Consider the following 26160-nt stretch of genomic DNA (forward strand, 5'->3'; position numbering starts at 1 on the left):
CAAAGGTTTGATTTCTTTACTTCATTGCAGTGTAGGCTGGCATGAACCCATTCATGTGCTGTTATTTTATACGTGGCTTGCTTTTTCTCAGGCCGATGATTCAAGAGAAAATGAATGTTCTGGAGCAGGTGGGCTTGTCTGAATCTAATATTTCAGAGAAGGCAGAGTCTGCCAGCTTTCACAGTAAGGTTGGTATTTTGATCCTGGTAAGACTATCAGCACATTTAAAATCATTAATAAAACAATAAAAGATTTCCCAGACAGAATATTCAGACTTTCATTTCAAGCATTAGAGAAATAAATGGTCTGAATCTCCTTCTGTTTGTTAGGACCCTCAACAGCTGACCATCACTGAGATGTTTCAGAGGTCTTTTGATGAAGATGAGATGCTGGCATTACTCAGCGAAGATCAGTAAGAACATTCATCAAATACAAGCTTTCATCTGGTTTCTGTTTATTTTAAATACCGTATTTTCAGGACTATAAGTCGCACTTTTTTTCATAGTTTGGCTGGTCCTGCGACTTATAGTCAGGTGCGACTTTTAACATGAACCAATTTAAAACATTACTGTCTACAGCCACCAGGGGGTGTTTTATGCTGCTCTTCTAGCCCACCGCTGAAAAAATTAACTGAAAACAATTGAAACTGTAAACTTAAAGACAACTGAGAAAGACTTAACAAAATGACCCCAAAAAGAAAATCCTATTCTGCAGATAACAAACTGCAATTCTTAAAATATGCAGACGAAAAAAATAATTTTCTAAATAAATGCGACTTATAGTCCAGTGTGACTTATATATGTTTTTTTCCTCTTCATGAAGCATTTTTTGACTAATGCAACTTATACTCCGGAGCGACTTATAGTCCGAAAAATACGGTATTTTCTGCAATAGTCATGGCCGATATATCCTGTCAATCAAAAGAAAACTGGAAAATGCAATCAATGTACAGAAAATGTAAAGAGACATCACTAATTTAATGTTAATGATCATTATATGAATGAATAACATTTAGAAAATGTAATCTTCAGAATTTAGTTAATGCAAGTTAATATAACCACCTAACTATCGGTATCTGCAGATCAGATCAGTCTGAATCGGTATGGGTTATAAAATGTTATATCGCTGCACCTCTATTGGATATACGTAACCCTGAACCACAACAGTCATAAGTTTAGGGGACCAGATTTTTAAAATGAAAACCGGGGGCATTTCCTAGTTCAATGGCTAAAATATCATTAAAATATAATTTGTTGTTATCTATGAATTTAAAAATAGGGAAAACCCATTTTTTAAAAGTTTTCTTTTTATTGTTGTGGGTTCACTGCAAAAAATGACTGACTTACTTCTTACTTAATAGTATTTTTGTCTTGTTTTTTGTACAAATATCTTAATATTATTAAATCAAGATGCATTTTCTTGATAAGCAAAATCAACTAACAAAGAATGAATTTTTGTTTAAAACATGCAAAAAAATCTGCCAATGGCAAGACATTTTTTTCTTGAATTAAGCGTTGGATTAAGTGTTTTTTTGCTTGTTTTAAGCACAAATTTGATATTTTTGGTCTAAAAACTCGACTTATTTTCTTAGGTCATTTTGCTCATCAAGAAAATGCATCTTGATGTAAAAAATTTTTTTAAGATTTGTACTGAAAACAAGAGAAAAATACTAATAAGAAAGTTGTTTTTTGCTGTGTTTTTATTTCAATAAATTGAACAATTTCTATAGCCAAAATACATTTTTTTCCAGGGACAGCTCCAGTCGGTGACAGAACACCAAAAACGGGACAGTCCTCGGAAAACGGGGATGTTTGGTCACCTTATCATAAGTGGCACGAATATATTTGAAGCAATAGCCAACAATACATTGTATCAGTCAATTGTATAGGTATAGGTCAAAAGAAAAAAATAATTTTCTTTTATGCCAAAAAAATTAGAATATTAACTCTTTTCCCACCAGCGCTTTTGAAAAAAAAGTTGCTAGCCAGTGCCAGCATTTCTAACATTTTCACAAAAGTTTATTTATTTAAACATACAATATATCAAATGAAAGCGATGATCAAAACATACACTGAGTTTAAACTGTTTGACTTCTGAGTAGTTGCTTCCGGGTTTTATAAGTTGGGTAAAGAGCGCCACCTGGTGGATAATAGTGGAAATACGCATTGCCAGAAAAACTCGTCATTAGCAGAGAAGTTTTCTCTTAATTGTGGCGGGCAAAGAGTTAAAGGAATAGTCTACTCATTTTCAATATTAAAATATGTTATTACCTTAACTAAGAACTGTTGAATCATCCCTATGTCATCTGTGTGTGTGCACGTAAGCACTGGAGCGCGCTGCGACGCTACGATAGCATTTAGCTTAGCCCCATTCATTCAATGGTACCATTTAGAGATAAAGTTAGAAGTGACCAAACACATCAACGTTTTTCCTATTTAAGACGAGTAGTTATACGAGCAAGTTTGGTGGTACAAAATAAAACACAGCGCTTTTCTAAGCGGATTTAAAAGAGTAACTATATTTTATGGCGTAATAGCACTTTTGGGAGTACTTCGACTCGCCTGAAAAGTCTGCTCCCCTTCTCACTCTCATAATGGGAGAGGGAGGGTGTTACTGCGCCCAGTCGAAGTACTCCCAAAAGTGCCACCACGCCACAAAATATAGCCCCTCCTTTAAATCCGCTTAGAAAAGCGCTATGTTTCACCTTGCACCACCAAACCTGCTTGTATAACCACTCGCCCCAAACAGGAAAAACGTTGATGTGCCTGGTCACCTCCAACTCCATCCCCAAATGGCACCATTGAATGAATGGGGCTAAGCTAAATGCTATCGAAGCGTCGCAGCGCGCTCCAGCGCTTACGTGCACACACACAGATGACAGAGGGATGATTCAACAGTTCTTAGTTAAGGTAATAACATATTTTAATATTGAAAATGAGTAGACTATTCCTTTAAGTAAGATATTTCTAGACTTTCTAAGCACACGTGCTAAACTGTTGGCGTTAAATGCTTATATCTTCTGTATGTGAATGTTGATTCATACCAAAAAGCTTTGTTGCATAGTTGTGTTTGACACATGAAAACGTCTCTGGTTACGTATGTAACTGTTGTTCCCTGAGAAGGGAACGAGACGCTGCGTCTCCCTTGCCATACTTCCTGCGTCCCTGTAACGCCGTCTTTGGCAATATTTCAGATAGCGATATACTTCCTCCCGCGTCACCCTGGCTTTGTCGTTAAGCTTTACCATTGGTTGAATTTGATATACACATTCTTTACCCCTTGAGGCGTCCCCAAAGTGTCACCGCAGTGACACAGCGCGAGTTCCCTGTAACAATGTATTTTAAAAGGTAACGCGATGTAACCTTGCTCTCACTTGAAATGTGTCCCCACATTTAGTCCTTGAATTTGAGGGTATTGGACCTGGAAAGTCCTTGAATTTGCAGTTAACTAAGGTGTGGGAACCCTGTAGACGGTAATGATGTCTCTTGCCTCATAAATGTCAAAATTAATTCATACTGACTTACAAGGCGCACATGAGAATAAGACGCATCACCAGCCAAGTTATGAAAAAAAGACGCGGCTTATAGACCGAAAAATACGGTAGTTTTGTGGTCAAGGGTCACATAATAGATGTCATAGATTTCATTTTTTGAAACATTGTTTCTCTTACGCTGAAAATAGACACAAATAACAAACAATGACACTAATTTGTTAAATGTTTATGCTTTAAGGTAGTTTATTAATAATTCATAAGGGACAGTTTTACATTCAGATCGCTTGATCCTTCAGATTTTAAAGTTTTCATGAAATAGATTTACATTTGAATGCAAATCATAAAGAATTGAATGATTCTGATTGAGATTCAACAGTTACAGCCCCTTAATAAAAGAGAACTTAGTTTTTTAAAGTTTTTACAAAAAGAGCTGTGATTGGTTATAAACAGATCTCTGATGCCTGACTTTCTTCTCTTCACAGATGATCCAAAATCACAGATGATTCATGCACCTGTAAAACAGAGAAGTCTTATAAAGATTATGACCTTTTGAGTTTGTTTAGTTTTGTTGTTGTTGTTCATTCTAACCATGTGTCAGTAATGCAATGTCTACTGTCATGGTAAATATTTAAGTTATGACAAATCTGGCATTCAACTTCATTAAAGAATAACCTGAAAATACAATCAGAGTTTCAAAGTGATTTCAAAAACCATCCAAGAATCTCAGTATCGCTTCAGTGTTAGTAAGATCATTCTTGCACTTTTTGTCGCACAGATCAGTGTGTAAATCTTTAAAACATTTCTAGTTTTGATGATGATGATGATATAATTCAGAATCAGACCCGTGTCCTGCTGGCTCTCGCTGGGTGTCTCTGATGTTACTCGCTGATCTGAGACGGCTCCGATCTCGTGTGATATTTGCTGGCTCATTTCTTCACCACCATCTGCTTATAAAAAAGCATAAGAAAGGATTTTGTGTTTTTATGTGACTATAAAAAGTAGATTAAAGCAATACTTATCATTTGCTCACCCCAAGTCATCCAAAATATTTATGAAAGTCGAATATTCCTTTAATAGTCTTTTTCAATGCACTGTAAAAAAAATTCGTAGAAATTACAATGTTATTGCAGCTGGGTTGCCGGTAATTTACCGTAGATTTAAATTAATGTTATTTACTGGCAAGAGTTTGTTCAAAGTTAAATAAATGTTAAATATGAACAAGTCTTTATCTTTACAGAATAAAACTATACAATAACAGCCTCATGCAAAGCATTCTGGGAACCAGAAATCATCATCAACCTTTTTCTGTTTTTTGCTTCAGATTTTGTTTCCCAGAATGTTTTGCTTGATACTGTTTTTTTAGTTTTACTAAAAAAGACAAAGACTTGTAAATGTTTAATGTTCATTTAACTTTGAACAAAATGTTGCCAGTAAAAAACATAAATTTAAATCTACGGTAAGTTACCGGCAACCCAGCTACAATTTCTACGAAATTTTTTTACAGTGTGGATTTGACAGATTTAAAATTCATTATTGTGAACATTTTGTCATTCCAAACTCATGTACTGTTATTATGAAGTCTTGATCACTGAGTATAAAGTTAATCTTCCTTCAGTGATGTAGTATATTAGATACTTTAGTTATAACCTGTTGAGTTGGGCTCGGCCTCGTTTCTCTGGTCATCCACTGTTGATGATCTTGATGCTTGAAGGTTTCTGAGTTCTGCAAAGCTTTCCTCCGTTTCTGCAGAAAAGAGAAGATTGACATCTTATATATTACACAATATCTGTAGAGATGAATGTCTGTAATAAACTTCTGTTGGGTACCTAAAGCAGGAGACACCGCCTCATGAATGAGCTCGTTCTCTGAGCCGATATCTCCAAAGATGAAGTTGATCTTCTCATGTGCTTGTTCTGTATTGGAGGAACCGTGGACGGCGTTCTCTAAGATGTCTTTAGCGAAGCGAGCTCGCAGAGATTCTGGTGCCGTATGTTTCGCCTCGCCGGGGTCGGCTGGACCCATAGCTGCTCTCCATTCCTCCACGGCATTCTCTTTAGTCAAAACCAGCATAGTACACGGACCACTGAGGAAAAATCAACCAAGCTACACTCTTTAAGAACACAGTCCAAGACGAAGGTTTCTTTGCTTACAATGACAATGATTTTGATGTTTTTTATACTTGTGTGTAACTCACCGGCACATGTAATCGACTAGTTGGTTGAAGAAGGGTTTATCTCTGTGTTCTTTATAAAATTCTTCTGCCATCTCTCTGGACAGAGCCGTATCTTTCAGATGAGAAATTGTGAATCCTCTGGCCTGAATCTCATCCAGGATTTCCTCTGATGGTGAGCAAAAGCAAACCAATGAAAGATTTTTAAGTTACTGTGTAATGTTTCTTTAAGCTTCCAATCATTTACATTAGTCAACGTTTAAAGTGGATCAAAAAACTATCAACGTTGTCGCAGGACAAGAAAATGTATTGTTCAAAATTTGAAGACAACTTTTGTAAAGGTTTGGATCCACTTCAAATGTTGACTAGCGTATGTAAGGATTAATTGACGACGGGCCATGTTAATGCTGCGGTTGTGCATTATTTTCGAATAAAGTCAATTATTTCTCTTATACCACATTTACCACAGACATCGCTCTGCTGTCTATTTTTAAGATATTTGACAGGTTAGGTGTGAAAAAATACTAAACACCAATGGAACATTTCTCAACCAATCAGAATACAGCATTCAACAGATCCGTGGTATAAACTGTTTTATACGACGGCATTTTAGTGCTACATAAAATGCTGCAGTGTCTTGATGGTTATTATTACTGCATGTTAATGGAGTGTTAAAAGATGTAGGATTTCTTTATTGCCAAATCCCATCCTAAAATAGGATTTAATTAAATCCTCCACATCCATGTCTAACAGAAGCTACAACAACATTGTTTCCTGTAATTCTGTGTAATCCTTAAAATATTACGAGTTTGTTCTTGAAATATTTTGACTTTATTTTCATAAAAATGAGTTTATTCTCTATATGTTTTGACTTTATTCTCAAAATGTTATACTTTATTTTAATAATTATGACTTTTATTGCTTTATTCTCATAATTTTGTTAAGTCTGAAAATCGCTGGTTACACTGATTCATTTAAATACTTGTAGCATTGCAAACTCATCTTTTTACATTGTAATTGTTTCTTGTAAATCTTTAGCCATTCATACAGACACAGTCTTATGTTCAATTTCATAATTATTCTGAAAATATTTTGACTTTATTCTGAAAATATTTTGACTTTATTTTCATATTTATGACTTTATTATCATAATTTAGACTTTTTTTCTCCAAATATTTTGACTTTATTTTCATAATTATGACACTATTCTTATAATTTTTACTTTATTCTCGATATGTTTTGACTTAATTCTCAAAATATTTTGAGTTTATTCTCAATATTTTGACTTTATTGTCAAAATGTTTTGACTTTATTCTCAAAATTGTATTTATTTATTTATTTCTATGTGGCACTAACTCCTTCGTAGTTTCATGCAGTGTTTTTGCAAAAATTGTCAATAACACAAAATGTTAAGAGTTAAGTCTGAAAATCTCTGGTTACACTGATTCATGTAAATACTTGTGGTTGCATTGCAAACTCATCTATTTACATTGGATTTGCAGGAAACAATTACATTCATACAGAAAAAGTCTTTTCTATACATTCTTGTGACAAATGAGCTCTTAAAAATAAAGGTGCTTCATGATGCAATAGAAGAAACATTTAAGACTGAAAGGTTTCATGAAGAAACTTTCTGTTTCACAAATGGTTTCTTATGGTGAATAAGGTTCTTCGGATCATAAAAGGTAAGAAAGAAATGGTTCTTCTGAGAAGCTTTAACTGAACAGGTCTTTGAGGAACCAAAAATGGCATTGCTGTGAAGAATCTTTTATACGACTTTATTTTTAAGAGTGTACTGTCTTGCAAAAATTTCAGAAATGTTTTTGCATTAAAAGCAAATTAATTACAAATATTAGCATCTCAGATAAAGATTTAAAAACATCTGGACTATATTAACTGCTTATTTACAGTGAAATGAGACCTTTGTGTTGCGTGTCGGGTTTGATGACAGCCAGTGTTTTTTCTGGGGGGAAGAAGAAGTTGATCTCTTTCTCTGCCTCCTCTGAACTTCCACTGCCATGCAGCTGATTCACATTTGAGCTCTCTGTTGAAAACTGTGCTCGCAAACAATCAGAAGCACACACACACATAGAGAAATGATCAAAACCCATAAACCCATTACACTCGACGACAGACGAATTAAAACCACACACACACAAGGAGAATTGGGCTTACGTGCGTGACACCATGTAAAGTTTGATCTTAAGGTTTCTCCGGATAAACTCTGAAGAATGCTTAAAATAGTCATGTATGATAAAGTCCTGATGGATGGACAGATCGATGCAGAAGTGCCTGACACTGGTTAAAGACCTTAAAGGTTGAGTTTAATGCTATTTGATGCATTCTGATTTATTAACACAGATAAAGAGTTGTAATCCTCATGCTAAACAAATGCAAAGTGGGTACCCGTTACATATCAGTGACCCCATATTCCTTTAATGGTCACTTCCTCCAAAAACCACGCCCACATATCAATCAAGAGTGAGAACAAGGATGCTCATTAGCATTTTTCCTTCGAGTAGAAGTCACCGACATAACTGCACGCGACAGCTTTGTTTTATATCAAGACTCAACAATGGCACAAAAAAAGAAATGTGTTTTTGGATGTAAGGACAAGAAAGTCTTGTGCAGCTTTCCAGCATTATGGAAACAATGGATATAGTTATAGGTACTCAAGATTAACATGAGAAGATGAGCAGAAACAGCGTGTGTTTTGTTGTGTGTGGTGGATGTGTTGCTTTAAAGCTCTTAGATTAATTGTAAAAAATGAATGTATATTAATTTTGAATGAATGTCAGAGGAACTACTGGGAAACTAAATGAGAACAGACTGAAATCTGAAGCTACTATAAATGATGTCTTACCAATCCGGTTCCTCATTCTTAGCCTGGATGAGATCTTTGGGTCCCAGGATTTTTCTCCATTGTTGCACAGCTCCATCCTTTACAAGAGCTAAAGCCAGCACAGGTCCACTAAACAACCAGCACAGTCTTTAGCATCTTTTATCACAGCACACTACTATCCATACATTTCCAGTAATACCATCTTATTTATATTGTTGTTTAATCTCTCTACTAACAAATATTTACTCTAATGTTACTTTGCAACCAAACTGTGAAAACTGGAAATGAATTAACACAATTGATTTTACCGCATTTGATGGACTTTACCTGGTCATGTTCTGAAGCAGGCTGGGGAAATATTCCTCTTCCAGATGAGAGCTATAAAACTGTCTCACCTGATCCTCAGACAACATGATCTCTTTCTGCATCGCCACTTTAAAACCTGAAGCATGAATCCTGCCCAGGATCTCCTCTGTAAACACAATATAATACAAATATCTGTTTAAATCTCCTCTCAGCCTTTATTAAGAACATGCTGGGATCACTTTTTGTTACAATATTTGATATGTAAAGAAATGAATACATACACATGATATCAAACAGCTTTAAAAGCTTTGTGAGATCATGACCATCATAAATTCAATCAAGTGTGTTTTTCACTGGTTGTGTTTGTGAGTAGGGGAGCGCGGGGCACAACCTAACGCTTTTTGGCTTTGCCTCTATTATTCAAAAAATATTTGAAGTTAATAATTTTTTTGCACAATCAACACACACATCTCTGCTACAAATTAACACTTAAAGTTTGTTTGTGTGATCTACCGTTATCATACAATTACATTGAAAGTGACAGGAGTGCAAATGTTACCCCTATAGGTGGGCTTCATTGTAACAAACAGAGGGTTTGTTGTAACACCTGCTAGAACATTTAGTTTAAACAAATAATTCAATCAAATTCTGTCTATATACTAAAGGTGGATATTGTTTCTATATCTGCCTATAATAGATAGAGATCAACACATTCATCCATCCATCATCCTTCATCTAAACATCCGTCTATTATGAAGCAATGCATATACATAGATTTTTTTAAAGGGCTGCACAATAAAGATTGTGAGTTATTTCCCCTGATATTGTATAAACAGTTATCATTTTGATGAATAGTATTTACATTGTTTTCATTATCATTGTATACCTGAGGCTTTATTATAACACTGTGTGACAACTAACCACACTGTGTAAAAATGTTTTTAATCCCAGCTATCAGTTGTTGATGTGTTTCAAAATAGTGTTATGTTTTAAGTAATAAGACAGTGATTAAAATCATATAAGGTTGGATTTGATGACTTACACACCCAACTCAGAAATAAAAAAAACATAAGATGAAGAGGATTTGTCCTCTTTGTTCAATATCTTAACCAAAACACATCAAAAATTCACAGGAGATCTTCTGACAGTAAGAGTAAAGCCCCAAATCACAGATTGCTCGGCCCTGTATAACTATGTAAAGTAGTCTTGTTAAAATTAACCCATGCATTAGTTTGTGCCCGCTCAGCCCTACTACAGCAGTGTTATTTTTTAATACTCAGTGAATGCAGGGTTATGTGACTTTGCCCGTAAGGCCGCAGTTATGTGAACGCAGACGTAATGTTGGCACATGCCTCTGTTTTCCCTGGCAGCGTCTGGGCGGATGAGCGCCAGCGTCCTCTCCACATGCTCCTGTTCCGGCCCGTCCCGCTCCGAGCCCGGGTTCGCCATCCTGAAGCTTGGGAAGAAGAACGCCAGCTCCCTGCTGCCCACCTCTCTGTCCCGGCTGCCGTGCAGGGCGTTGAAAACGCTCGTGGTGCCGTACTGCGCTCGCAAGCTGAAGAACAGACGACGACCAATGAGAAAGAGGAAAGCGTGAGAGTTGGAATAAAGAAGAGGAGCGAGAGAAGAACAGATGGTCTCTCTGTTGGTTCTCAGGCAGAAGTCCACAGGATGTGTTTGTGCTATAACTCATAGTGCTGAAATCTGTAAGCACAATATGGAACGGCAACACAAATCCCTGATACCCTTTAGAAATTACATTTAATTACAAAAGTAAATTATTAATTATGCCTGGAAATAACTGAATCTCTGTGTTTCAGACAATTCAGGAGGTTTATAGCGATCATATTAAACAGTATGCATAAAAATGTTTGGTAACACTTTAGTAAGAGGAACACATATTCATTACTGATTTAACTCTTATTCTACTCCTTATTAATACTTAGTAGGGTAGTTGTGTAGTGTTTAAAAGGATGTATGGGGTACGACTAAGGGATGATGATTACTGTTATGCATTAATATGTGCTTTAAACATGAATAAACAGCCAATATGCTGGTAATATGCAAGCAAATAGGCAACTTCAGGGTTTCCACACCTTAGTTAACTTCAAATTCAAGGACTTTCTAGGTTCAATACCCTTAAATTTAAGGACTAAATGTGGGGAAACATTGTTACATTGTTACAGTTCTCTTTTGATGGAACTCGCGCTGCGTCACTGCGGTGACACTTTGGGGACGCCTCCAGGGGTAAGTGCGTCTGAACGTGTATATCAAATTCAACCAATGGTGAGGCTTAACGACAAAGACAGGGTGACGCGGGAGCCAGGAAGTATATCGCTATCTTAAATATTGCCAAAGACGGCGTTACAGGGATGCAGGAAGTATGACAAGGGAGACGCAGCGTCTCGTTCCCTTCTCAGGGAACAACAGTTACATACGTAACCTGAGACGTTTTCATGTGTCAAACACAATTATACAAAAAAGCATTTTGGTATGAATCAACATTCGCATACAGAAGATATAAGCATTTAAAGCGAACAGTTTAGCACGTGTGCTTAAAAAGTCTAGAATTTTTATGATATTATCCTACACTACACAGGGAATAATATTGATTTTTTTTTCAGAAAACTTATTGCATAAAACAGATTTAAGCACTTTCAATGACCTGTATCTATGTATGTATATTTTCAAAAACTTCCACATATTTTATGATTTTTAATAATGTAAACTTCAATTCTGTACATAAATAGTGACATGCAATGTACTTTTTTTCATAATAAGTATGAGGATGTATTTGTATTGTATCATCTTTTGAAGAAAAATTAGGAACAGGTACTTGGAAAAAATAAATAGTTACTAAAATTGTTATGTTATAATATAGAGTCATGTATAAATGACATTTATAAATGACATTTATTGTGTGTTAAATGTCAGACTGCTTGTGTTTATGTATTTTTGTTTTTGGGAACCTGTCTGGCTGTTTCATCTTGGCCTCATCAATATCCGGTGGTCCGATGAATTCTCTCCAGGCTGGAATGACGTCGTCAGAACCCTCCGCCTTAGAAATGACCAGGACATGAGACGGACCGCTCGACATATACTGGACAAGCTCCTGAAAGTAAGGCTTAGAGAGCACATACACATAACAAGTATGTGAGTGATACACACACAAATCTACACAGCAATGCATCGATCTGCTATAACACACCATCAGCAACAATATAAACACACACACACACACACACAATGGTTTAAGACAGATGACCAATGCACAAGTCACAAAATTACTTTGTATGCATCTATTAAAGCAGCGATTCTCAAACTGGGGCGTAAGATGACATTTTTTTAAATAAAATAATTCATCATAAATTCTGTGCAATTAAAACCTCAGAAACAATTAAGCTACTAACCAACAGCACTACATATTCTACATATCATTTATTAAGTTTGAGATTGTTTTATGTCATTAATTTTGTTTGGGTGAGGCACAAAGGGATGAAAGCTGTTTTTTATGTATTTGAAATGTTTACCTCTGAAGCTTTGTGTTGATAAAAGTCTTTAGCTTCTGTTTCTGTCAAAGTTTTCTCCTCATGAGCCAAGATGACAAATCCTGCATTCTGAATCTGAAGGAAAATCCCATCAGATACAAAACAAACGTTTAGCGGTTCTTCTCAAGTATTGATCATTGATTATTATTGGCTGTATGTTATAAAGCGTTTAATACCTTCATAATAATCTCGTTGGTTTTGCCGTGTGCAACCACGTCTGGTTTTATTATTGCCACTGTGTATGACTTATTAGCAGGAACTAAAAAAGAAACATACAGCGTTCAGGTGAATTCAGTGAACAGAATGGAGCTACGAGCGAGTTTAATCTACAGTAAAGATCAATACCAAACACAGCTTCATCATTCATGTGATCTTCAGTGTCATCATTCAACTCTTCTTCTTCAGTTAAACCTTCATCTTTCACCTGAGACAACACATGAAATGTCTTCAAATTAAAAAAATTATTTATTGCACAACTTGAATTAACAAGTGATTTCAACTTTCTTCACTAGTGAGGAGTTGGTATAAATAAAAATAATAATAATAATAAGTTGAATTGGCTGAATATATTAAAACTTTATTTTTATAATTTATAGCAACTTAATTAAACTTAAAAATATTAGTTAACCCAAAAAAAAGGTTTGTTAAAATTGTTGTGTCAACTAATATATAAGGCAACCAGATAACTTACTTTTATAAGTTGAACCAACTTTTTTTACAGTTTGCTTTGTGTGAGGAGCAGATAAACGTGTTAGATAAACTTGATCTTTCATACAGATAAACTGTGTTCAGTAATGTAATGAGAAGAAATGTTTGTCCAGCCGAACTTACGGGCCTGCGTGTAGCTCCATGTTCCAGCACCTTCTTCTCTTTATTCAGCTCATCTTGTATGATTTTCTGGAGGAGAGGAGCGTTTGGTCCCCGCAGAACTGCCACTAATTCTCCACCCTAAAACAGGAGAACCACGCGACACCGACACAGACGTTCATCATCACAACAAAAACTGCGTGAAACCAAATGACATCTACAACATGATCATGTATATTATAAAGATGCTACAAGTTTTTCTGACATGCACAACTGTTTTTACAATTCTTAGTGGTGATTCTCCTTCAATTCCTCTTTGTAATACATGCAGCTGATTTTACTGTCCTATAGTATAAAAATACTTGAGATTTTTTTATCATTTACATCAGCCTAAATGAAGGCAGTTTCTTTAAGCAAAATATTTGTATACATTTCTTTCTTTTCACATTTAGGTTTCTATCCAAGCGTGAAGCAAATCTTTTCAAAATGCGAATTAAAAAATAGAGACAGGACTGCATTTAGTTACGTTTGGGCACAGAAGAGGAAATGCAGAATTTTTGATGCAGGCACGAGCAACAGTATGTAAAGCCCCATATAAGATAAAGACAACGAAAGTCACAAAAACACCCCAAGCGAGTATAAAAACTATTTTGCGAATAAAGGGATTTTTATTAGAAATTTGGCATTTTTATTAATCGTTTCTTATGCAATACTTTAAAATGTGCATAAAATCATGGTGATAGAAACCCAGTGATGATTTTGTGTGATTGCCCCAGTTATTATACTTGGACTATTAAAGGCACACTATGTAATTTTCACCACTAGAGGTCGCTTAACAATAACAATAACTGCAGCTTGATGATGCTGTTACGCTCCATTCACATGCGGTGTCAGCGCTTCTCGTTTACTTTAAATCGGTGATGTCATGCGTTGCTGAACAGAATTGTGGATCAACAAGTTGAAAATCTTTAACTATTTAAGCACCAACGCAGCCATCCGCCAAACAGATTACCTTAAGCAAATAACGTAGTGCAGATGCCAACCAATTATGTTTATACAAGACCGGGGAACAGAGGAATATAACAATGGAGGAATGATTTATTGTGCTGCTTTCAAATTTCTCTCGCAATAATTCGACGTCATCTGTATGTGCAGTGCCACGTATAGTCAAACATACTTATAGTTTCCATGGCAGCAAATGTGAAAATCAAGGATAAACCACACATAACTACATTGATGGATATCTTGAAAGATTCAAACACTGTTCAAAACATTGGAGATAATGTAAGTGCACATGTGACAAAAATGAGAGAACAATGTGCTAGTAGTTTTTGGATATTTGAATGCAAAATCTGACATATTGTGCCTGTAACGGTACATTCACACATGGCGTCAGTGTCAACGCTTGATGGAGGGCGTGTCTGAAGCGTGGCTAACAGCCAATCACAGTGGCCGCAACACATGCTCCTCTGTTCTCCGGTCTTGCATAAAAGTAATTTGCTGGCTCTGCACTAGGTTATTTGCATAAGGCGATCTGATTGGCTAACGCCAGCGAGATATGTTCTGTCGCGAGCAACGCCAGTGACGTGATGCTGACATATCCACAATTCAATTCGGCAAAACATGACATCACCCATTCAAAGTGAATGAGAAGCGTTAGCGGCCCGTGTGAATGTACCGTAAGAGTTTGCCCTTACAAATATTTAGCTTGATAACGGTAAGCTATGAAACACAGCCATCCCGTTTAGAAATATATAGATACGAACCGCATAAAACAGAAAGGTGGGTTCACATTTCCCTCTGTATTTCACCAGAGCATCAATCCCATCAGCCTCGGCCTGCAGGGTGATAAGACGCCATCAGCATAGCAAAAACTTGACATTTAAAATGATTGTTTGTGTGCTGTTCAATCTTTCTTACTGTGACAAAATGCAGCAGATCGTCTCCTAACTCATTCTTTATTTTTCTGAAGAGACTGACGACAGCACGACAGGGACCGCACCACTGCTGGTACACATCAACCACTGAACAACACACAATTCAAACAGACACACAAATATCAATTTAAATTCACAAGACTCAAACGTCTGCACCTCATTGCAGAAGATAACAACACTGTCATCTGCAGACAAATGATGTGAGAGCTTTCATAACATCTGTGTTCACATTCAGTGACTCTTAAGTAACTCAATGTCAATGTGATTTTCAGTGGATGTATGACGTCACTCCTCCTCAGTGAGTCACCACATCATCACATTTAGGACCATAAAGTGTCCAAATACTTTTATCTTTGAAAAGTCTGTGTTTTATACAAAACTAAGAGTTGATTTTTTAAATGTTATAAATATTATTATGTATATATTAGAAATGTGGCTTCTTTAGACAAAAAAACACACAAACACGACTTCTGGCTCACCTGTTAAGCCTTTTGTTGACATAACTTCACTCCATTGTTCATCGTCATTAATATTAACCTAAATACAAAGTGGTTATATTTAGCCATCAAGACACAGTTTAAAAGCAATACAATACGCATACACAAACATTTCTTTACATATATTAAGAAACTACAAACCTGCAAGCTAATCTCCTTCTTTTTACCTGCCATTAAAATTCTTATTCAAAATACTTTTTCAAAAATAAACAACACGATTAAATCAAAAGACGAGCTTTGATATTTCACTATTGATTGCAAAATATTGCGTTGCTTTCGTTAATAAAAAGTTTCTGCGCTGCACAAACATCTGCACATGCGCAGTACGGACTGTTTCGCGTTCTCGTTGCTTGGTTACCGCTTAAGTTATTATACGCTTCACTTCCGCCATCTGCTGGACTGTGTGTGTAATGTCGCTTTAGTACAACAAGCGCAAGCATCTGTGGGCTTCATTTGTTTTGGATAATAAAACACAAACACATTAAATAGTTAGATTATAAAGCATTACAGTATCATTTATTTATTTCTATTTAGTTTTCGGTACACATATAGCCTACTAAAACTACAGACCATGGTACAGGTGAAAGCACAATATATTTTTAGGTTATTAAAAGTTAAATAAGTTATTAGGTTATAGACATTCACAATTAGAATTAGATAAACACATCATTATGTCTCAATATTAGTACATGAACACTATAAGAAAACACACATTGGAGTGTGGGAATTACAAATTATTAAAAAGAAAGGCACAGAATGTCAGTAAATCTATCACTTTATCTGTCCATCATACATGAAGAGTTTAATGTAAAGAGCAGACCATCCAGCAGCTTCAATGCCACAACACACTGCATATATATATTTTACTATCATGTTTACAGCCAGTGTTGGGTGTAACTAGTTACTAAGTAATAATTTACTATAATTTAATTACTTTTCCCTTGAAAAAGTAAGGGATTATTCCTGTATTTTACTTGCAGTTACTTCTGATGTAACTTAAAGTAGTCCATTTAACATCAAAATTAATGGCTAACGTTAAATGCATGTCTTTTATGAATCCTTATCACTTTAAATACTTTGAAAAGTTAATAAGAAAAATTGTAACACTCATGTGTAGTTTACAATTCTCACTAATATTATTGAGATATTGGCTGTTTATGAATACTTAAAAAGCACATATTAATGCCTGATTCTGCAAAACCTTATTCTACATTTTTAATCACCCATTTCTACCAAAACTAAAATTTAACAACTACTTCACTAAGTATTAATAAGCAATATTTGGAGTATATTGAAGCAAATGTAGTTAATAGTGAGAATTGGACCCTATAGTGGGACCAGAATAATTGATGTCCTTTTTAATGATTTATTTGAGCCGTTTCAAGCCTTTCCTTGTATCATTTACTAAATAGGACTTAGAAATTAATTTGTAACAATGAAATAGTTTTTGGAGGAGTGATTTGTACAGTAATCTAATTACATGAATGAAGTTGTCATTAGTAACTAATTAATTACTTTTTTGAGTTACCCAAAATTGTTTACAACTGAAAAATATTTATTCATCTGGACTGAAGTAGAGATTACTGTCGTAAGGAAATATAAAATAGGTTGTATATAATGAGAGCCTGATTGTTTGCGTTAGAAAAGGCCAAGTAAAAACAATTTGGTGAATGTAGTTGAAGGGTTTGGGAAATGTTAGATTTTTTGGTTTGGGGTAAATTATCCTAATCCATAATACAATATGAATATAATTGCACTTAATGAGTCATTGAGAGCTTTGTGTGTTTTGATTTTGTGATCGAGAGAAACCGGTACAGTTGGGTGTGAGAAAGGCTTATATGAAGGGTGGAGAAATGATTTCTCAGCATATATTTTGTGTGTCTATTGAATAAAGGATCACTCATACAAACAGTGCTGCTGTTGTGATGGCTGGATGTAAACAACTTTATAATCACATTTTTCTTTTTCAGTCTTTCTTTCTTCTTCTGTAGGACTGGAGCAGTCAGGGTTTATTGAACGTTCCCCATATGAGTCCAGTGATGTGAAGTAGAGCCAAAGACAACAGTCGTTCTCAGAGCCGTCTAAATGCATCACCTTATGAGACCTTTATATGAGGAAAAGGTCAATGCATCTGTGATTCTCAGACAAAACATTTTCAGCATTTTACAAAGCTGAGGCTCAGCCAATCAGAGTTAAGAGTCTGTTTTATAAAGGAAAGTTTTCAACTCTCATAGACATTCATTTATAATCACTTACAATGCTTGATGATTTGTTTGTTCAGGGTGTTTCTTGCTCAAACTTGTCCTGCGAAAATAATATGAACAATGTGAATGTGTTTATTCCAGCAGATTCTGTTTATAGTAATGTTATGCATGTGCAAGTACATTTCAAACATTAACAGTCCATCAAACAACTAGTCTACAACTAGATTTGCATTTCATGTGAAAAAACAGTAACAAAAGTGTACATTTTAAATCATTGAATTCTGTTTAATAAACACTTTAATGTAGGCTAGAATCGAGATGCACCTAAAGGCAATTTATCAGACATTTTGAAACTGGGTTCACTGCCTGAACAATTCAGGTAGTACCATTCAAATTTTCATTTAATTCACATATTGTGTATAAAAAGTAAATAGCACCTAAAAAAATTACCTATTTGTAAATGGAGTTTGTACCTTATTGCAAAAGTGTTAATTTAATGTTTGTAACAATGTTTAAGGAATATTAAACATTACAAATACTGTGAGAGTTAAACACAAAAACCTACAAATACAGAAACATCGTGCATACACTTTTAAACTTCATTGCATCGCTTGTGTTGTGTGTTTTGCGCTCCCCACATGCACGTCCTGCGTGACGTCACTGCGGTTACGCGACTATATAAACACGCGCGTGGGCGGTCTGGTAGATTGTTTGTGCTTGTGGTGTTGTTGAAGAAAACTGACAATGGTGCAACTTTCAAAAAGTGAGATGAGAGATACGCTAAAGGCTGGTCACCCTCCTGCAGGTAATGTTTTTAATGTGTTTGTGTTGTGTATTGCATCAAACGCGACGCGTTTTCTGATTTATTGTAACAAGTCGGATTTATGTTTAACGAGTGTTGCGCATGATGTTATTGTGGTTGTGCATGTGTAATGCAAGATGAACTGCGTGTTTTAAGGATCGTAAAATGGGGGTGAACGAAACACGAGCTGTTGTTTTGTTATTGTGCGATCGCCAGGATGTGAGTACGCACTTATGGTGCACGCAGCAACTTTAGTGTTTACTCTGATTGTGTCTGAGATTCTCGTGCACTTCTTACATAGACAACAAATCTGAACTCTTCATGTTTCAACGACATTGAGTGTAAATACTAGTCTCGAGTTTAGGACAAACGGGAAATTATATTTAAAAAAATTTAATCGCTTAAATCACGTCGAAGAATCTTATAGGAGACCTAAAGTGGCATTTGATTGTAATTAAAACATTGATTTGCCAAGACAACGTGACTTATCATTTGCAATGTAATATTTAAAAATTCTTTGTGGTAGAAATTTGCAGGCAAATCCCAGAGCTCTGCGCAGACTTGAATGCCTATGACGTCAACGTATCGCGAGAGCGCTGTAAACGTTCGCATTAAAGGGGTCATAATATGAGATTTTGATTTTTGTAAAAGATGTAAAATAAGTCTATTGTGTCCCCAGATTGCGTGTGTGAGGTTTTAGCTTAAAATACTGCACAGATAATTATTGTAACATGTTAAAATCGCACTTTGTAGATGTGAGCAAAAATGTGCCATTTTTGGGTATATCCTTTTAAGTTCAAATGAGCTGATGAAATGCAAACACTGATTGGCATGATGGTGGTTTGTTAAATTTTGAAACCCAATTGTGCTGTCTCTTTTTTTCTCTGCACTAAATGTCAGTGCTGTGTTTGAATGGTTCAGGTTAAGGGGCGGGATTATTGTAATTAAACTTACTACCTACGTCACAAAACCGTTGAAATTTGAATAACCTAATTTCAAATACTTGCAGAGAATGGTTTACCAAAACAAAGTTGCGAAGTTGTTTTTCAAGTTTTTTTAGGTTAATAGATGCACTGGCCATCCAATAATAGCACTTAAAGTTGGAAAGCGTCAGATTTTCATGTTATGACCCCTTTAAGTTAAGCATGCCCTCTGTCTTTGTTTAAAAAATATTACATGAGGCCTTTTTATATGGAATTAAGTGTAAAGTTCAGGAGTGAATTTGTTCGGAAACGCATGCATGTGCACAAACTCATAAAAAATCTCTAGAGTTAGGACACGTGACCATGTTCTGGCACACAACACATGGCTGGAGATGCTGACCACGCCCATAATCTTACACACTTCACAGAGTTTATTAAGTTGATTGTGATGGATGGCTTATTTAACTGAACACATTTGCACGCTCCTTGCCCTCAGTTCCCCTGGCAAACGTCCCAATAATTCAGAACAACAGGACTGAACTGATAGTAATGGACATCTAGAGATGGTTTCACTCAAAAGTCTTCAATGAAATTTCTTTATAGGTTCCTACAAGTTGTCTTCACTCCAAACATTTTCTTTCAGCATTGCAGCCTAATTGTGTGCGTGTTTTATTGTGTTTTGTACAGTGAAAGCTGGTGGGAAACGTGTGGTGAAGAAAAGTGGGGAGGATAATGCCAATGTAGAGAAGGAAACCAAGAAAATGGATAAACAAAGGTACCAGTTTGCTTATTTAATTTATTTCATTAATAGAACGAGCTGTCCTGACTCTTGAGCTGTTACTTCTGTCCTGTTAAATGAAAAATGTCCAATCGAAAAAGGCATCAAAACTTTGCATGATCTAGTTTTCGTACACCTGCCTTTCATTTCAGTCTGCATTAACCCTTTAAAGATAAAGCAGAAACCTAATTTCTGAAAATGCATTAACTTTGCATAATCTATGAACTGTTCAGTGGTTTTGACTTCCTTCAATTTAAAGTCACATTCAGTTCTGCTTTGTGTCAAAATGTTTTCCAGGCCTCTGCCCACTCCTTGGAGACTTCAACACTTCAGTCTTCTGCTGTCTGGTCCTCTTGAGAAGGTTTGTTAAATTATTGCATCTGTTAAATCTGAAGTGATGTGTTTGTCAGAAATGTTTTATTAGGGCATATAGAGTTTGGCAGTTAATGGCAGTACAGTAAATTAGCCAAAATATTGAATGTGCCAAGCCTGCACTTTCTGTATTTTAATGACCTCTCAAAACACAAGCGGCCCTAATTTATTTAGCATTTTTATTCCCGTCTATAATTTTAATTGGATTGTGGAAAGTTGGATGCTGTTGTTTGCTCCATTGTATCCAAAAAGAGCTCATTTTATCAATGCATCAAACAAAGCTTTAACTCGCTTCATTGGCACAGAGCACAAATAGCTCACAAACCTGGTGACCTTGCCATTTTTATAAATCAAGTCTCTAGAAATGCAACGTAAAGTTTGAATTTAATGTATGTTTCCTGCAGTTGGGCCATGACTTTCCAGAAACTCCAGTTTCAGTGCGACACTGTCGGGTCAGACCTGGAGTGGAGAAACCACATCTCCAACGAGCCTTCCTTATCCAACAACCGCGCAAGTTTTAAGCCAAAATGGCCTCAACTGTAAAGTTTCTGAAGAAATGATGTGCGACAATCAGGAAGTTGTTTGTAGATGTTTGTAATAAATAAATAAATAAATTTGAGTATAATGTAACCATGTTGGTCGTAGTATTAGTAGCTTTGTAGCTTTTCACACCGTGTGGACTGTATGTTGCATAAACACAGTTTCAATTAAACTATGCTGTGACAAAATTATGGCTTTCTTGCGAATCAATAATGAATGTTTATAAACTTGACATTAAATTGTTGCATTAGTAAATGGCATATTTTTTTTAAAGTCATTTGTTATTTTTGATAAATAGAAATGACCAGTAAATGACTTGCACCCTCAACAAATGAAGTGGTGGTTGTAGTTTTTCTTTGTGTCCATTAGATGGCAGCAGAAACCAGAAATTTGTGGAACTGCAGTTTGATTTCAAACAAGCCTTTTAATGTCTTTTTCTATAAACCGAAGACTGTGTAATTACAAAAATATTACCTTCTGGATATTATTGAAAAGGTTTGTTGTGCAGTGTCCTTGAAAGAGATGATTATTGCAAACAATGTAAAGGGAGTGTTTCTATTAAAGGTTACAGCAGAAAGATGCTCTCAGTCTCTTTATTTTCTCAGACATGATGAAAGTGTGAAACTTTAACTTGGGTTAACTTGTTAAGGTTAAGATTGCTGGTCAAGTCTAAATTTCTTTGGAAAGCACTAACAATTTGTAATGGTTTGTTTCAAAAGGGCCTGTTTGAGAAATTTAAGGGACACTTCACCCATTTGCATTAAGCTTTGTATCGTTAGAACCCCAGTCATGCATCATTTCCTCAGTTGCCACTGAGATGGGAGTATACAGATTTCAGTGTTGCACTTCCTTCTTTCAATGATGTAAAAAAAATCATTTTGCATCATTGTAGGAAGGAAGTCCAATATCTTTATTGAGGGGGTGAAACTACAAACACCCCTTTCTCGGTCAAATAGGCACCAAATTCTAAATGTATGTTACATTTTGACTACAAATATGACACACTTTCAATAAAGTTTAATGTTTCTACAGGTGAAATGCTCCTTTAAGTCAAAAATATTAAATATAATAACATTTCTAGTTTTTAATTTATGAAATGTGAAAGCAGGAAGTCTTTGGTGAAATTTAAATCTTCAAATTTACATTAAAATTTTAATTTAGACTGAGGTTAAACAACATTGTAGTGATTTCCAGTGAGTTTAACTTTTTAACGCATGATTCAAAAAATGTACTGCACAAACGTTGCTTTGTTTTTAACCTTTGTTGGCTGATATTTCTGAAAGAACCTCATAATGAAATCTTATGAACCAGATCAGACAGTGATGTCAAAAACGCTGTGTGTGGTGACTATAAGTTGTCAGTTATAACCCATCTGCAAATAAAATAAAAAGCTGTTAGTTGTAATGGAGATGTGTGCTGAAGTTTGCCATCTATAATGCAGACAGCACAAAAGAGCCCCTATTGCGTGTAAATACTGGGAGAAATACCAAGACTGTAACGGTGTTTTGATTTCACATACTGTATATTTGATGAATGCAGACAAAGAGAAGATTAGAAGTGAATCACGTATACTTGTTTGGACACACATTCATGAGATTACTATGTGAAAGACTTCAGGTGTGTTGTAGTTTTTATACTTTAAATGACTTTACTAATCAAGTTAATAATAAAGAATGATGATCATACTCATGGGTAGTTTGTTCTGTAATATTATTTTTTGCATTGATTACAATAGTATTGAAGAAAAATACATTGTAATCCTTTATAAATAGTCTGACTTCAACAGTTAAAACCGTTTCTGCATATCTTTCTGTTGGGTCTGTACATGAGCAGCCTGCTTTTTAACCCACATTAATACATTTTTTATGCAAAGCTACAGTTGTGCAGTGTTTGAACATTGATGTTGATAAAAGGATTTTGATTTATCATAAAATCTGATACATGTGGGAAAACAAGATCAGGGTTCACTTCAGAGTCAAGAGCTGCAAAGACCTGCTGGTGCCAAATGAGATATTTGGCACAATCTGTTATTAAGAGACGATCATATATATTTGAGTATAAAAACTGTTAAGAGCAAGTCTGACTATGACCATCACATGTCTTTGCACGCACCCGTTTGTATATTTTTAAAAGAAAATGTGACTTTTTGTTAGCTTAATTTATTTCTTCACTGTCATAAATATATCACTCTGCATTTTTTTTCCATAATCCTCTTTAGCTTCTGATTTGAGCTAATGGGATTTGGGTTTGTTTTGTTGTCCTGATTATTGCAAAAGAAGTCACTTTAACCGGTGTACAGACTAGTGTTGCACATGTGCTGTTCCATGCATACACAGTCAGGGATTAACTTTTTTTCTCTAGTGTGAAGTAAAGAATCATTTCACAAATTAAATTGAATCTCTGAGTTTAATACCTGTATACATTTACTTCAATATCTTGTTTCACATACTGGTTGTTGCATGCATTTATGGACCATATTTTAAAGCTGTTGTTAGTGGTGAGCTTCTCTTTAACCAAATATATTTTTGTTTATAATATCCACATACTTTAACATTTGCTGAGTAACTGTATAAAATGCATTACAAACTTCATGAAAGCTATTCTTAAGCATACATCTCCAAATTCAAAGACTCATGTTTAATGTTTTGATTTTATGAACTTGTTTTTATAAGTTCAACTCATCTCTAGTCAAAAACTTTAGTAGGTTGCATTGACCTGGATAAACAATTTGAATACACTTTTTTGCAGTTTTTTTCAGTGTACCATTTATGATAGATATGTTTTGAATGTAATATAAGATTTTTTGTCCATTTCACAGTGTTGTTACTTAACCAGCATACTAAATATGAACTCTCTGTGTAAGCTAAAGTTCACCTTCCAGCAGACATGATTAAAACAATGTAATGTTGATTAAATAATAAGAGAATTTACATTTTTAAATGAAAGTTACTTTGAAGTTGTCTAATAGCAGTGTGATTCAACCAAATGTTTAACACAAGCTTCAAAGCTTTCAGATCTGTGTGTGCTTTTAAAACAGTTCACTTTAAACAAACTGCATTTGTTAAAAGGACTTTTCATGTGGGATTAAAGCCACATCACAAATCATACTCACTCAGCAGCTGTTGACCAGAGCGGCACACTGCTGAACCCCAATGAATCATGATGGGATTCACATACTCCAACATAGCCGCCAAACCTGGCCAAGAGCCACTAGATGCCCACTGCAGTGATTTTAATTCCCTTGAGATCTCTCAACAGGTGACAGAGAGGCTGTGTGTTGTCAGCTCCCTGTCTGTCATAGATTATCACATACAAACTTAATGTTGTGTTGGAGATGAGAGCTTCTCTTCTGGCCAGCTGCTGTTTTTGCAGTCATAGGAGCAAAAAATGTTTATGTACAATGCCACTATAAAATGTAGATTCAGAATATTCATTTAAAGGGATAGTTCACCCAAAATTAAAATGTTGTCATTATTCATTAATCTGAATGAATTTCTGTTTTGTGATAAACACAAAAGAAGATATTTTGATAAATGATGGTAAGCCCACAGCTGATGGTAACCATTGACTTCCATAGTAGGAAAAACAAATATTATGGAAGTCAATGGTTACAATCAACTGTGTGCTTACCATCATTTATCAAAATATCTTTTTTATCACAATATTTCCATAATATTTGTTTTTTTTTTAAATATGGAAGTCAATGGTTACCATCAGGTGTGTGCTTATCATTTATTAAAGTATCAACTTTTGTGTTCATAAAATAAATAAATAAATAAATAAATAAAGATTTAGAACAACATGTGGATGGAAAAATAATGACAGAATTTTCATTTTGTTTGAACTATCCCTTTAAAATATTAAAACATTATATGTGTGCAATACTTCTATCCACCGTATGGTGTCATCATTGAGTTGGCTTCCAAAAAGTAATTCAACCATGAAAGCGCTCTCTCACACACAGCACATTCAACTCACTTTGATTTGTAATTACACCTCTTATTATTGCAAACATCTGCAGGACAGCTGCTCTGGAGATCTGAGACTATTTTAGACTCACCACATGAGTGAATCCGCACAGGATCCTACATTTATTCTGTGCACTAAAATTGCAAAGGTCAAACTACATTAAAGACTTCATAACATCTACTGGCAACCATAACCCAGTATACAGCAGTTACACATGTTACATGAATCCTCAACACAAGCATATTTCCTCTGGTAAATCTCTCATATGCTTCTCATTTCAGGGTTCATTTCAGGCTGACTAAACATTTTCCAAATGATAAATCCTCATGATTATCAGGGGTTGACAAGCAGTTTCTCTCTAAACTGATTTGCATGTTAAAATACATTTATCTGGCTATTTTTTTTTTTAAATATATGCTAAATACAACTTAGGTAATGCTCAGTTGAATATATTTTTGAATTTGGAAATTTTAGTTTTAATCTTTATATGTTAACATTTATTTCAAAATGTATTTCAAAGGCAAGCGCGTTTTTAATTTTACATTCTATATGGCAAAATGTATATTTCAAAATGTATTTTTTGTATATTTTGAAATATATTTAAAAAATATAGGCTATTTATGCCGTATGGGGTGATTAAACGTTATGGTTAAACTATGGTTTACTATAGTAAAACCATGGTACATGTTCGTAAGTAAAGTGCTTCAATAACATATAATTATTGGCTTTTGATTTGAGTAACAAAGGAAAAAATGAAATTGGTAAAAATAAGTTTGTTTTAAGTGAGTACTTTCACGTGGATGTCGCGAAACGTTGGATCCACCTCCGGCGCGTGACGTCACAGGGAAAGGGAGGAGCCCCGCGCGCTGAATCGTCCGCGAGAGTCACGAGCGGCGTACATCCAAACTTTTCCCTCACGGATAATTCATGACATTTCACAGGTAATTTACTTTTATGTCTTCAGTGCTGTTT

At 35.2% G+C, this 26160-nt stretch overlaps 4 protein-coding genes across 7 annotated transcripts in view; 3 read left to right on the forward strand and 1 right to left on the reverse strand.

Moving 5' to 3' along the window:
* The window catches only part of smarcal1 (SWI/SNF related, matrix associated, actin dependent regulator of chromatin, subfamily a-like 1), a 20347-nt gene extending 16170 nt beyond the window's left edge, over positions 1 to 4177 (forward strand). For all 3 annotated transcript variants that reach the window (XM_073854755.1, XM_073854754.1, XM_073854756.1), the window contains 3 exons: positions 92 to 188; positions 330 to 412; positions 3976 to 4177. In XM_073854755.1, coding sequence (XP_073710856.1) covers positions 92 to 188; positions 330 to 412; positions 3976 to 3979 — 184 coding nt within the window. In that variant the 3' untranslated portion in view covers positions 3980 to 4177. The remainder of the gene's footprint in view (positions 1 to 91; positions 189 to 329; positions 413 to 3975) is intronic.
* Positions 3708 to 15961, reverse strand: nme9 (NME/NM23 family member 9). Its single transcript, XM_055215232.2, has 18 exons — positions 15742 to 15961; positions 15583 to 15640; positions 15087 to 15190; positions 14933 to 15004; positions 13191 to 13307; positions 12705 to 12783; positions 12536 to 12618; positions 12342 to 12434; positions 11781 to 11935; positions 10164 to 10366; positions 8833 to 8977; positions 8527 to 8634; positions 7585 to 7730; positions 5688 to 5832; positions 5320 to 5576; positions 5141 to 5236; positions 4336 to 4437; positions 3708 to 4005 (listed from the first exon to the last, which is right to left on the reverse strand). Exons 1-18 carry the CDS (start codon positions 15772 to 15774, stop codon positions 3998 to 4000), a joined length of 2004 nt encoding a protein of 667 aa, XP_055071207.2. The 5' UTR covers positions 15775 to 15961; the 3' UTR covers positions 3708 to 3997.
* Positions 15962 to 18450: 2489 nt separating this feature from the next.
* On the forward strand, positions 18451 to 21407 carry dap1b (death associated protein 1b). Its single transcript, XM_055215233.2, has 4 exons — positions 18451 to 18609; positions 20217 to 20304; positions 20605 to 20668; positions 21084 to 21407. The coding sequence occupies exons 1-4, from the start codon at positions 18549 to 18551 to the stop codon at positions 21198 to 21200; spliced, it is 330 nt and encodes a 109-aa protein (XP_055071208.1). The 5' UTR covers positions 18451 to 18548; the 3' UTR covers positions 21201 to 21407.
* A 4573-nt stretch (positions 21408 to 25980) lies between these two features.
* Positions 25981 to 26160, forward strand: part of tanc1b (tetratricopeptide repeat, ankyrin repeat and coiled-coil containing 1b) — a 166418-nt gene continuing 166238 nt past the window's right edge. For both annotated transcript variants that reach the window (XM_055216271.2, XM_055216272.2), the window contains exon 1: positions 25981 to 26129. The gene's annotated coding sequence lies outside the window, so the exon portion shown is untranslated. The remainder of the gene's footprint in view (positions 26130 to 26160) is intronic.

The sequence above is a fragment of the Misgurnus anguillicaudatus genome, chromosome 17 (assembly GCF_027580225.2).
Source record: "Misgurnus anguillicaudatus chromosome 17, ASM2758022v2, whole genome shotgun sequence".
Classification (NCBI taxonomy): Eukaryota; Metazoa; Chordata; class Actinopteri; order Cypriniformes; family Cobitidae; genus Misgurnus; species Misgurnus anguillicaudatus.